At 48.4% G+C, this 13,496-nt stretch overlaps 2 protein-coding genes across 3 annotated transcripts in view; both read right to left on the bottom strand.

Annotated features, from left to right (window-relative positions):
• The window catches only part of BUD13 (BUD13 homolog), a 34,399-nt gene extending 27,564 nt beyond the window's left edge, over nt 1–6,835 (bottom strand). The window contains exons 1-4 of one of the 2 annotated variants that reach the window (XM_080816847.1): nt 6,762–6,835; nt 5,576–5,641; nt 2,229–2,310; nt 216–309 (exon numbers count right to left, since the gene is read on the bottom strand). In XM_080816847.1, the coding sequence (XP_080672973.1) occupies nt 216–308 (93 nt within the window). In that variant the 5' untranslated portion in view covers nt 309; nt 2,229–2,310; nt 5,576–5,641; nt 6,762–6,835. Of the gene's footprint in view, nt 1–215; nt 310–2,228; nt 2,512–5,575; nt 5,642–6,761 lie in introns of those variants that run through there. The other variant, XM_080816846.1, reaches the window with a different exon arrangement.
• ZPR1 (ZPR1 zinc finger) lies at nt 4,291–12,504 on the bottom strand. Its single transcript, XM_080816848.1, has 14 exons — nt 12,197–12,504; nt 11,854–12,015; nt 11,394–11,484; nt 10,958–11,028; nt 10,207–10,293; nt 9,929–10,051; nt 9,517–9,567; nt 9,309–9,375; nt 8,881–8,951; nt 8,081–8,170; nt 7,500–7,610; nt 6,762–6,848; nt 5,576–5,641; nt 4,291–4,879 (listed from the first exon to the last, which is right to left on the bottom strand). The coding sequence occupies exons 1-14, from the start codon at nt 12,365–12,367 to the stop codon at nt 4,745–4,747; spliced, it is 1,383 nt and encodes a 460-aa protein (XP_080672974.1). The 5' UTR covers nt 12,368–12,504; the 3' UTR covers nt 4,291–4,744.
• Between the last annotated feature and the right edge of the window lie 992 nt (nt 12,505–13,496).

The raw sequence follows: 13,496 nt of genomic DNA, 5'->3' as shown, positions 1-13,496 counted from the left end.
CAAAGAAAACAGTCTACAGGCATCATCAAAGAAGACTACTTTAAAACAGCTCTTTGAAAAGTGTCAATCTCTTTTCTCTCTTTTCTGCCCTCAGCATGTGTGTGTATGTATGTATGTGTATGCGTGTGTGTATATATATATATATATATATATAAAAATCTACCCTGTACTGGAATCAAGGTTGAGAAGTCCTCACAGCCTCAAAAGATACATACCACAGGCAAATCTCCATCATCATCATCATCGTCCTTTTCTGGTTTAGTGGTGGAAATAGATGTCCAGCTCACATCATCATCCACAATCCTCATTCTAAATGTGAAAAATAAGAAGATCAAAAAGGAAGAATCATTCTTGGAAACAGCCTACAAACACTTATGTATGATTTTAGGATAACGTTCAAAATCCTACAAGATTCTACAAGGTCCAGTCTTTGCCTATATGGCCAACTTCACTTTGTTCCGCTGTCTCCATAGTTTACTACCTTGCTGGTCATCTTTCGGTGCCTGGAATGAGCCAAATTTCTTACCACATCAGTTTTCACATATTCAGTTCCTTCCCTCTGCCTGACCTACTCTTTTTTCCTTAATGGGAAACTCTTAAGATTCTTAAAGAGTCCTAACTTACATTTAATTTCCTTGAGCTTCTCATATAGTTGTATAATTAGATCTTTAAAGCCTGTCTGCCCACAACTATATGATTTATTTTCTTTGTGAATAATACAATGAAAGTATCCCATGGATGCGTAACGGGTTGAGGGAGGTAAGGAGAGAAGCACCCGAATAGGGACTGTGCCTTCTCATTCACAGTGATATCCTCAACACCCTCAAATAACTGGCATAGAAGTACGTATTCAATAAATGTTTGTTAGACAAACTACAGACGAGTCCAAATAATTAACAATGACAGCCATGATGTGAATATTCAATTTGAAAAGCCATGATCACTTTATACATCTCTAATCATATCCATAAAGCGATATCACTATTACTCTCATTTTAAAGATGTGTCAACAGTCTTAAAGAGATGAAATATCCTGCCCAAGGCCACACAGCCCACAAAGTGGCACAGCTAGGACTCAAACTCTGACCAGCATTACTCCAAAGCTCAAGCTATTTTCACTACATGGCACTGTCTCCAAAGAATCTACGCAAGTCAGAAGGGCAGGAAGACAGAAAGCAAGAATAGGCAAGAACCAAACCAGGAAAGGGAATGGCTTCATTCTTTGGAACTGGGGGTATTAGTTCCCTAGAGCTGCCCAACAAAGTATCACAACCTGGGGGGCTTAAAGCAACAGAAATTATTCTCTCACAGTTCTAGAGGCTTGAAGTCTGAAATCAAGGTGTGTGCAACGCAATGCCCGCTGGCAAGGCTCTAGGGGAGGATATTTCCTTGACTCTTCCAACTTCTGGCAGTCCCAGACATACTCTGGCTAGTGGCAGGGGAAATCCAGTCCAATCTCAGCCTCCATCTTCACATCTTCACATGGCGGTTCTCCCCCATGCCTGTGTTCAAATTTCCCTCTTCTTAAAAGGACACCAGTCACACTGGATTTAGCGCCCATCCTAATCCACCGTGACCGCATTTTAACTAATTATATCTGCAAAGGCACTATTTCCAAAGAGAGTCACATTCTGAGGTTCTGGGTGGACACGTCTGGGGGCAGGGACACCATTCAACCCAGTACACTGAGCTACAAAGTTCTCATTTGAAAAATGGGGATAATAACAACACCAATTTCGTCGTAGTATTCCGAAGCTTAAAACGTCTAAAGTACTTGGGACAGCATCTGATACATAACAAGAACTACAAATGCTGGTGGTGGTTGTTAACAGCATCACTAGTAAGAGTAACAGGAAGTAAGCATAGTTCTCTGACTCAGGACTAGAGTCCCTGGGATTGCTGAACGCCGCAGACAGGTCCTGGGCCCTAAATATCCAGACGGGGAGGCTCTGGGTGAGCTCCACCATCATTGTCAGGGAACGACATTCATTTTCAACGGGAGAGGAAGGAACGCTACAAAGGCGGGGAAAGAATAATGAAAGCTAGAGCCGTCTTGAGAAAGGGAAGATACCGCCCAGGGGCGCGCTGCGCCTGAGCCGGGCTCCGGAGGTGCCCCCTGAGGAGCCCGGCGGGCGGCGCGCGGAGGGGAAGCGCCGGCCGAGGTTTGAGCTGTGGGGAGAGAGGGGCGGCGAGCCGCCACAGGCCCGGCCCCGCCACAACCAACTCACCCCTTGCCGCCAGCCCCGCCAGGCTTCGGCCGCTTTCTGCGACGCTTCCGACCGGAATCAGGGCCCCCATCGACGCCGGCACCTGCCCCAGACAAGTAACGCTTCAGATACTCGGCCTTAGAGAGCGGCGGAGCTGCCGCCATGGCAGCGGCGAGGGCGGGGAGACGGCTCGGCGCTGGGGACACAATTCTTGAACGCGAAACGCACGGAGGGACGCGAAGAGGCGGGGCCGCGACCGGAAGTGGCAAAGAGTGATGGGAACTGACCCGGGTGACAGGTGAGCGCCCTGGCGGACTCGCGAGGAATGCGCGTTACGTCCTGTGCCCACTCCGCGTCGGTCGGCCGGCCGGCCCGACCAAGTTTTCTGTTTGTCCATCTATCTGCCCCTTCAACATGGTGCAGCTCCAGGACCACAGTGTCAAAAACGTGGGCTCTGGAGTGACAATGTAGCTAAGCTTGAGTCCAGGCTCCAAAACTTCCTACCTGCAGGACCTTGCACAAGTTATTTAACAAACCGGGTAGGATTATGGTAACCTAACTCAGTGGCTGCGAGGAATGAGATTACTTGTACAGCGTGAAGTGTTCAGAACAGTGTCTGACGCACGTATATACCAGTTATTTGTGTTAGTATATATTGCAGTTGGGGGGTAGAAACTGCTCTAATAGGCTAAGTACCATTCAAGAGAGGAAATCAGAAACGCCAAACCCAATGTAATCACTATGAAAAAATAGTTTCTAACCTGTGAACTTCCCCACGTTTGATAGAATAGGTAGCCCCTAGCTACCTCTTGCCTAGGACCTTTCCAGTGAAAAGGACCTGGCTCTATTTTCAAAAAACCAGGAAGGTAGAGAGGTTGAATTCTAAATTCTCAAGTTTTGGAGAGGGGGTGGGAGGCGGAGGGCAGAGACACTACTTTTCTTTTTGTGAGCATGCAGTTTCACATGAATTACCTCATTTAACTCTTAAAGTTCTCAAGCGGTTTTATTATCATGTTTTACAGGTGAGAAAACCAAAGCTTGGAGAGGTTAAGGAAGTTACCCAACTTCACAAAGCCAAAACATGATCCCTGGAAGCAAAAGCCAGCAAAGTGAGGTGCAAGAGGTAAATCCAAAGTTTGTCAAATAAAATATCAGATCGAATATGTCCTTTATCTCAACATGTTAAATTTTTGCCACTGTTTGAAAGCATTTTAGTCAAGAAGGCTGTTATACTTTATAAATGCTCAGAATTTAGGCTCTGTGCTCAAAAACTATCTATCTATATATCTATATATCTATATATCTATATATCTATATATATATATGAAAACAGGTGTGGACATCACAGCCCTGACCCATGAACTTTTAACCCCTGGGTTATCCTGACTGGTCCAGCTCAAGCCCAAGAAGGAAAGCAGACTGGGTTGGGTCTCTGAGGGCTTGTGGGACAATGAAATGATACAGGGCTTCACTAGCTGGAGGGCCCCACAGGTCCCCCAGACACAACCCTGTGTTGGCTTCTAGGCCACATTGGTGACTCTCCAACAACTCCAAAGCCCTGCCTCTACTACCCTGCTATCAGCAGGCATTTGAAAACCTCATCTTTCTGCTCCAGTGAATGTTACTAGGACTCTCTCAGCCCCATCAGCCTATCTCCTGCCCATCTGTCTGGAGTTCCACCACTTCCCTTTCTAATCAACACCCAGCCTTGGCCTGACAAGACCCAAACTCAGATCCCAACCCTGCCTGCCTCATAGGGTAGCTGAACAGGATCAGATGAATTTATGCCCAGGGGCACTGTCTGAGCTTGGCCCTCTGTCTGTCAGCTGCATCTAATAAAGCAAATGCAGGAACTATGGATTTGTCCTGAAAAGTTCACTTTAAATTCCATGAACACAGGGCTTTATTTTGTTCAGTTCCGTAGTGTAGCTGGCACAAAGTGAGCACACAAGTATCTACTGAAGGAATGAATGAAATGCCAGCTCCAATCCCCAAACTGACTACACTGGGGAAAATTTATTCAGAAGGCTGAATTCTACTAGCATGGTATCAAATAAGGACGAGTGAATGCAGAGCCCAGTCCTGTTGGAAAGCCGTCACTTTAATAAGAGCTTTTTCTCCCGTGCTGGACTCCCTCCCCTCAGAAGACTCTTTTTCTGTGGAACGCCAGTATTTTATATTCCCCAGCCAACTCCCAAACTCCAGATGTAGCTGTCTTCCGTCTTCAGAGTTCCAACCCTAGACAGAGCATTATGTGGAGGGAGGGTAAAGAGCTGGTAGGAAAAAAAGGGATAATGACGTGCCCCATGGTTCACTTCTGGGTTTCTCCCCAGGCCAATTCAGAACCTCCAAGATACAGTCAAGTAAAGCAACAGGCTTGCACTTCCATCACAAACTGTTCACAAAACTGCCCGCATCTCTCAGACCAGGTGTCCTCCCCACATGGGGGCTAAGGACACCCCCCAGCCTTTCCCGATAGCAATAAATAATCCTTCGGTCTGAGCAGCACTGGAGGCTGGCTCAGGAACTACCCATCGCTACCGCTGTGGGGCCAGGCCTGTCTCATAGCCCTCTGTCTTCATGTCATTGAGCCCTAGCTCCTCGTTTTGGGCAAATGTGCGCTCATAATGCTCCACCTTCATTTGAGGATCATCTTCAGGTGCATACACATTCTGCAAGGCCAAGGACAGACAGTCAGTGCCTGTGCCACCTAGCTACCTGCACCCCTAATACCGCTACCAGGTGGCTTCCAACACCCACTTTCCGAAAACCTTTATGTTTTTTTATTCTAAAGGCCTCCAATTCCCCATAGTTAGGCTCAACTAGCAAGCAGCAAGAGAGCCCAACGGAGTCCCCAGAAAGGGACCGTCCAGCCCTAGGCAGAATTAGGGAACAGTCTGCCTAAAAAACTTTCTATCTGCACCTTCTTATGACAGTCTTAATCGTAGAGAAATCTCAAACAGTTCTGCCTGACCAATAATAACTGCTCAATAAATGTTGGAATTTATTATAAATCACCAGGATATCTCCCCAGTCATCTGAAAGCCTCTCCAGTTTCCTATTTCAGCTTCTGGACAAGGCACCGTCTCCCCCCACTCCACAATTAGGTTTTCTAAATGACAACTCCACTGCTGGGGACAAGAGATGGACTAGAGAGAGGAAGAGTCTAGGAGTATCTTTTTTCCCCTCGCGACACAATTATAATCCCTCCCACCTCCCCCTCTATTTCCTTATTCTTCCAATTCTAAGGTTTCTTGATAAAGAGCAGTTCATTCAGAATCAAGTCTCCAGTTTCTGGAGAAATAAAACATATTCCAAGAAGGTCAGAAAATGTATCTCCATGCCCTATCAGAGAGGGTATTCTGTACCTGAAAGTAGCTGTTTCCTGCTGGATCATTCATAATAAAGTGGGCCTTCATGTCACCCTGAAGGATCTAAAGGAGGGAGAACACAGCACATAAATTTTACATAGCTCCTGGTAGGAAGGGGCTGTGTCTGCCAGACAAGAACCAACGCAGTTTACATGGCAGGAAGCCCAAAAGTTTCTGAAACTGCTGACATGAGGTACCTCCTGATGAAGTGCAGTAGAGAAGACCTAAAACAAGGACTGTATGAAGCCAACTGAAGCAGCACTCGGACATCCCCACCTCCTCTCCCATTCCACGCAGGCCGACCACTGCCCTTCCCCAACCTCCGCAGAAATCTGCAGGAGTCCGTGGAAAAGCTGCCACCACCGCTGGCTAAGGCCTAGGGGACACCAGCCCAGCTGAGGGTGGAGGGCAAGGCAGCACGGACAGGCGGTTAAGTGAACGTGTTGTCATGGTAAACAGATATGCAACACCCAGCTCTCTGCCCACACTCAGCTCTCAACACTGGCAGCCAAGTCCTCCTTCTCAGGCCAGGAAACAGAACACCCGCTGATGGGAATCTGGGCAGCCCAAGAAGAAAAACCTAACGACTCTGGCACTGGGGTTACCTCCACAAAATGGCTAGGCTAAATCGCCCTACGAGGAGCTCAACGTGAGTAAGATTCAGCTCCACTCCTGTGTTTCAGTCCTCTACTTATAAAACGACAATCCATGACTATCAGACACGTAAGCAAAGCCCCAACTTCTTTGTGTCTGAAAGAAAGTTAAATGGAAAAATAAAAACAAACAAGCAAAGAAAAAAAAACTTAAAAGGAAATGGAAACTATGCAAGGAAAATAAAACATCAAAAAAAGAAAAACCAACATTAACATTCTCAAAAGGAAAGAAAAAAAATACCACATCCTTAAAACAACAGGATGCTGAGGGAAAGGAATGAGGGAGAGTATTCAAAGACCAAAAAAAAAAAAGCTCTGGGAAAACAAGTCAGTGGAAATGAAAAACCCAAGTGAAGCTACTAGAGATAAGGCTCTAACAACATAAGGGAGAAAACTGAGAAAGAGGACATGGGGAATACCCAACACACTGGTTAGCCGTTCAGAAGGCGACAGGACAGGGTAGGGGTAGGCGGCCTCTTGCTCACTGGCACCCCAGGACCACAAGTACTGAAGGGCCAGAGTCATCTCACCTGGTCTAACTTCCGGCTGAACTCCTGCAGTTTCTCCATCTGGCCAGGATTGGAACTGTCACCCAGTGTGAAAGGGTTCTTGGTCACCTGCAATTAACAGCATCAGAATTGCTAGGACACTGGCTGTTTCTTGGGTTTGACCATAAAGCTGGTGTGGAATGGCAGGAGGGTGCTCAGCCCCGGAAGCTCAGTCTCCACACCACCTTTCTGACCTAGGCAGCCACTGCTAAGAGCACAGACATTAATCTGCCAAGATGACAACTGGCAATATAAAACAAAAACTATAAAAATGTCCTTCCAGGGGACCTCTAGTTCTCATTTGAAGAAATGCAAAGTAAAGTGTAATTTACAATGACAAAATGCCTGACAACTGGGAATCAATAAAGTGAAATGATTCAAGAAAATAAGTATATGGGCTAAGTCAACACACAAATATATGTGCTGGGGAGCTTCAGGTGCTGGAAGGACCCTCCTCCCCTCATTTTACAGTGAAATAAGTGACTTACCCAAAACCACAAAGTATCTACATTGTCCCCAAGGGAGGACTGGGAGTTTCCATTCAGAATTTCCCATAAACTTATCTTCACAATCCAAAATACTATTTAAGTCTCTCAAATCAGCTTTTAGGCAAAGAAACCCCTAGTTAACAGCTGCAAAAACTAGAACATATGAGGCCTTCTAGCCCCTTCCCCACAGCCACATTGCTGGAGCAACCGTGCGCTATACTCGGCGACTCACCAGCTCCTGGATGTCTTTCAGCAGCCCCTCCAATGTCGTGAACTTGCCCCCGAGGACGGCCATTCCCAGTTCAAATTCCAGCTCTGGGATTTCCACACTACATGTCTCAGACTGGAAGATGAGAGATCAAATTGGGCTTTAGATCAGGAGCCTCTTCGAGAAGGCTATCCAGAGTTCTCATGCCAACTTAATACCATCACTGACTGTTCTGGGGGAAAGCTGCCCCAGTCTTCTCGGACTCTCCAACTAAAGCTAGACTCATCCCTATCCATGTTTACCACAGAAATGGAACCGACCTAATAAAGGGACATTCTGAGTCATGGCTCCAAGCTGCCAGGTATCCTGTCATTAGAGGCCCGGGACAAGGGCCCTTATAGCCACTGGAGGCAAAAAGCTGCCAAGTCATCAGAGCGTTTATGGGTCACCTTCGGAATGTGTCCTTCCTACCACGGACTACCTCTGCTGAGGGATCGATCCTGAAACCCAGGGAAGTAAGGAGGTACCCCACAACCCCAGGATAGAATTTTAAAAAAACAACTTCCTCTAGATAGAGACAGACACTTTCCCAAGCAGGGTGTTACCTTGAGCACATCTCTGGTCAGATCTGAGGGATCTGTGATATGGAAGGTGATCTTGGTGCCCAAGGGCTCTACCGCTCCTCCAGATTTCACCTGCACAGACAACAGTAGTCAGGAACAGCAGCAGAGAGGATTCTGATCCTCACCTATGTCAGGGAGCCCTCAGAAGGTGGGCGTACACCTCCAATCAAGCCCCCTACCAGCTACCAAGGACAGAGCCTTCTAAACCAACAGTGGAAGCAGTCACCCAAACCAGAAACACCAAGAGCTGGCAAAGAGCCTGTCAAATTGCCAACAAACTCTGAATTTGCCTCTTTTAAAAAAGTGACTCTTGGAGCTGAAAGGGACTTTCAAAGACTCCCAACATGTGGATGCACCTTGTAATATTCTGGGTTCAGTATTTAAAGAGCTTATGCTTGAATACACTCGGAGAAAAGTAATTTACAACCCTCCATTCTATTTTCAGAGAGATCCAGAAAATTTTTTACTAGAGTCGAAATCTGCATTCCCCCCACTTCCAGTCCTCTGAGAGGTGAGTCAGAGTCTCTCCAAAAAGTGGGGGGGGAGGGGGGCCCACCTACCTCTTCCATATTATCAATCTTTAATGTCTTAAATGAGTTATGGTATCTCTAATTTTACTTCACTAATTCCCAGTTCCTTTAAGGACTCCTCACCCTACACTAGGTCCAAGAGAAAAACCCAGCTTCCTCCCACCTCATCCCAAAGCAGATATAGGAAGGACCAAAGTTAAACAGGGTTTACCCTCACCTTAAACATCTTCCCAAACAATGGAGCCTACCCACCTCATTGGTCCGATGGCCACAGTTCTCACAGTTGGTAGCCATGATGATAACCTCCTTAAAGTGGGGGATTTCTGGAAGATGGAGGTAAGGAAATCTGCTTCCAGGAGAGCAACAACCCCTTCTGGAGAAGAACAAACCCAAACCCTAAAAACATAGTTGCCAGTCCTAGGGATATAGGAAAGAAATCATAAGCAGCAGCCTAACTCAGTCCTCCAGAAGAGGGCAAGGTTGCAATCCATGGCAACACAGGATTCTAGAAACCAGAGCCTAATTCTCTCTTTGAACCCAAAAGCCAAGGTACACCGTCCCATCAAAGGCAACACCTTCTTCATCGCTGCGCTTTCCCTGAAGGAAGTACTCCCCAGCCTGCATATAATCTTTGTGCCCAAGTCAGATGAAGAGCAACCCAGCTGCCCGTCAAAAGATACGAACTAGCTTCATGTTGGTCTGAGCTGGCGCATTGCATTCTGGACAATTGGTGTTGAACTGCAGCACCTGGAACACAACATGGGATGTAGCGTGAGCCCTGCTCAGGCTCCAGACTTCAGTTGGCATGGTGGTGGTTGCCCACGTTGGTCGTTGAGGAAGGGAGACCGAGCGGCATCAGTGTCCACCCACAGCCGCCAACGGACTCACTTCATTTCTGAGATCCTCCTCTTCTGCCTTCTCTTCTGGTGGCGCCTCAGCCTAGCACAGCAGAAGTACAAATCACACGTTGGCACAAATACCTCGGCCTCCCCACCAGCCTGCCTCGGAGTGAGACAGAAGACTCTGGTCTGCTTTATGTCAGCGGCCACCTCATGGGCTTAAAAGAGAGAGCAGGAAGCAAAGCCCCGATCCAGGGAAGAACAGAACCTAAGATCACAGCCACTGCCAACTTTTACTGTAAAGTTTATCCTAAGTCCTGACAGGAGCCAGTGGAGATGCACAAACGTCCAGAGATAGGATACCCAGGGCAGCAACGACAAAGTAAGAGTCCACTGATTCCAAGCGATCCAGAAAGCAAGATAATGCCAGAGCATTCTTCTGGCTGCTTCAGGCTACTTACCTGGAGCCCCAGCATTTCTTCCTGCTGTAGAGTCCGATTATAGTGTGTGACCACGAGGGCATGATCTTTCTGGGGAGCATGGGGGTTTTCCACAAAGCTGTTCCCTGAGGGATCATCAATGATCTGACAGGTGGGGGAAGAGGGAATAATTACAAAAAGAAATCCCGTATGATTCTCTGCCTACCACCAGACCTCTTGGGCACCAATGGAAAAAACCCAGGCAGTCTTAAGGGTCTCTCCTCCCCTAAATCTAGCACCTAGAGTTCCTCCATACTCACCAGAGTGAAAGGAGAGGCCACTTGCTTTAGCTCTTTCAGTTTGACAATGAACTCATCAATTCTTTTAGCTACAGCTTCTTCATTTGCCTGATAGGGAAAGATAGTAAAGAGATAGTCATGGGGCTCCCCAGCCCTCATGACAGACTTTATGCCCCTACTCCCTGTCACATCCATGTCACTTCCATCAGGAAGTCACCACCTGCCTCAATGTAAGTAGGAACAGAAAGACTCAGACTTCACAGTAAGATACAGCAAATAAGTCTGAAGTTTATGGGTTGTGCCAAATGAGCTTCATTTTTCTCACCATCCAACCATTTGGGCCAGGTTCTCATGCCAGTTTAGAGATACAACAGTAAACACGCCAGAGTCCTCTCATGGGACTCCCCAACCAGTTAGGAAGACAGATGACTAAATATGCAATTATGTTACTCCTGTCATAATAAATATACGGTACAATGGAACACTCAGGAAGTACAGATAAATCCCAGGGGATTAGGAAAGGCTCTTCATTGGTAATGTTACACTGCCTGTCTGAGAGAAGGTCTGAACATACACTGGGGAAAGAGAAGTGGAAAGGATGGGAGACAGAACATGGGCAACATCCCGGCAGCGACAGCATCCCTGCTGTGTCCTCCAAACGTTCTCCGACATTGTCCGAGACAGTTCAGCTACACAGGAAGCTGAACACTCTATTCAAACATAGACTGGTCGTTGTGCCTTGAGCTGCTGCAATCAGAAAATCCCAGCTCACCCTTCGGGCAGGCTGATCCTGCTCCAGGCCAGAGATAGCACGGCTGATCAGTCCTTCAACAGTGGTCAGAGCTAGTGAATAAGAACAAAAGACACGTGAGTCCTGACTATGCCATCAAGTGCCCGTATGACTGAGCAATTCACTTGGAACTCCCTGGGCTTTGATTTCAACTACAAAGTGAGGAGGCCTAGAACAAGGTTCCAGTCATCTCTAATAAAGTGATGCTAGGACTCTCTAATGAACACACTACAGCCTTACTAACACAATCTACTTTCTCAAGCTATTTTATCTAAGCTTCCTGTTGAACCAAGGAAGGTCACGGTGATAACATGGCCAAACCCATACACCAGCCACCAGACCTGGCACCCAGGTTTTTGCAAAAAAGCAGGACTGCAGTGGGGCATGAACAGCCCAAATAGCCTGACCTTATACCTACCTCCCTTCTGACTGAAGGCAGGAATTTCAAAATCCAGCTCCGGGATCCTTGTGGTGGCAGAGTCCGTTTTCACAACTTCTCTGTTCATGTCCTGGGCAGAGAGAAGAACTTTCAGTCCAGAGAGGTCAGCAGTACAGACCGCAGCCCAGCAGTTTCTTCCTGTCTCCAGTCCAGGGGTCCAGACTACTGCAGAACAGTACACCCGTGAAGCCAGATACCCAAATGGTTTGAGTACTACGGAGAACAAGTACCACTCATCTGATTCCCTCTGACAAATGTAATTACAAGCACTTTCACAAGCCTTTATCTCACCTGAGCATCTGACAGCACCAACCCCACTTTAGGAAGGAAGAAATTGAGGCTTGGGCACACGGCAGGATTTACTCAAGGTCGCAGAAGAGCTCTGACTCCAGTCCCCAAGCCTTCTACAGGACACCAGACTGTTCTGGGGTCCTCTCACCTCCTGGGCCCTGACGGTCAAAGTGTAGCGCACTCCCTGATCCTGGATCCTGCCGGCCGACTGGATCTCGGTGTTGTTCCAGCCACAGTGCTCACAGGAAAAGGAACTCACGATTATTTCTCTGAAGAAAGGGATCTTGGTGAGCAGAAGGCGCGTCGTACCCTGGGGAAGCAGAAAGGCAGCTAGAAGAACCAGTGAAGCCCCAGTTCCCCGTCTACTGACTCCGGGGCGTGCCTCGCCTCCGGGTCCCCAGCTGGGCCCACCTGGCCGAGTCGCCAACCCCACCAACCCCTCCCCGCTTCAGCCCAACCTCCCGCCGCCCCGCGCCGGGCCCCCGCCTTACATTGCGGTAACAGTTCATACACAGCGACTCGATCTCGGTGGGCTGCTGCTCCTCGTCCTCGGCGCTGATAGGCCGGAACAAGTGCTCGGGGGCTGGAGCCCGGGCCGTGGCGGGCGAGGGAGCGGCAGCAGCCGCCGGTGGCCCGGGCTCCACAGCCCCGCTGACCGCCATGGCCAACACGCGCAGAGCAGGCCTCCACTTCCGGCTTCCGCTCCCCTCGGGTCCCACCCCTTCCTCCGACGCTTCCGCGAGCTGCCGCCCCGCCCTTTCTTAAAGAGGCCGCAGACTCCGGGCCCTGCGGAACTGTGATTGACAAGGTTTCTGCATTGCTGGGATTCTGTGATCCAGACTTCCAAAGCGAGCCTGATTCACGCTTTGCCTCGACCTCAGTTCAGGCGTTACTTCCCCCAGGACGTCCTCTCAGACCCAGGGCACTGTTTCGCTCCTTTGTAATAGCTCCATTCTACAGGGTTCTAACCATTGGTCCATAAATCTGACTACAAGAGACGATGGCAAGGGGCTTGGCTTGTCCCTCCGTATCCCTGAGGAGGTGGGCTCCGAACCTGGCTCAGGCTCCCAACCACTGTTGGGCCAGACGTTGCCTCGGCTCTTGATTCCCCTCCATCAGTCCCTCAAGCATTCTTTTCTTTTCTGTTCTCACTCATTTCTGCCCTCATAAACACGTGTCCAAATTCCAGCCTCAAATACGCAGTCCTCATTTTTACTCCCACCCCAACATCCCCAGCACATCAAACCCCAGTTGACTCAGTTTCCTAACAACAAGAAAAACACCTCTTTTTGTGGTTAAACTTTCCTTTCCAGTATCTCCTTTCCTTGGGCACCTCTCACCCAGTTCTGTTGCTAAATCCAGGGTGTCAGGGAAGAGGTCCAGCCTGCAGGCACAATCAGGCCAGATCCACATGGGGTGCTGAGAACCCTGTGCAGGGCAGGCTGCGAGCAGAGGAAAGGGTGCTGGATAGGACCTTCCAAAGGTGCTGGACAGGGTGCATTTACCCTTTCCTCTTCCACTCCACTTCACCCATCCCCAATTTCACAATTCCCAAGGGGATCTATGAGGCCCTTTGTTGCCCCCAAGTGAGTTTGTACATGGGGAATTGGGGAGTTTAAGATTTGGAGTTCTCAAGAAGAGGGTCAGTCATAAAGGGCCATTCAAAATCTGGAACCACAGGAACAAAGGAGACAGGCCACCTCAAGAGCCTGCACTTCATACACACTGTCCTATGGAAAGGTGGGTGAGCAATGCAGGTGCAGAGGAAGGGTTTCTAAGTCAGGCCCACAC

This window comes from Martes martes, assembly GCF_963455335.1.
Source record: "Martes martes genome assembly, chromosome: 10".
NCBI lineage: Eukaryota > Metazoa > Chordata > Mammalia > Carnivora > Mustelidae > Martes > Martes martes.
The sequence above is the reverse complement of the archived record's forward strand: the minus strand, read 5'-3'. Positions and strand labels throughout refer to the sequence as shown.

Coding starts and splice junctions, on each gene's coding strand:
- ZPR1 (XM_080816848.1), bottom strand. CDS start 12,367: ATGGCGGTCAGCGGGGCTGTGGAGCCCGGGCCACCGGCGGCTGCTGCC. Junction 10,052..10,206: donor TGGCCTCTCCTTTCACTCTG/GTGAGTATGGAG, acceptor CCCACCTGTCAG/ATCATTGATGATCCCTCAGG. Junction 6,849..7,499: donor TGAAAGACATCCAGGAGCTG/GTGAGTCGCCGA, acceptor TGTTAATTGCAG/GTGACCAAGAACCCTTTCAC.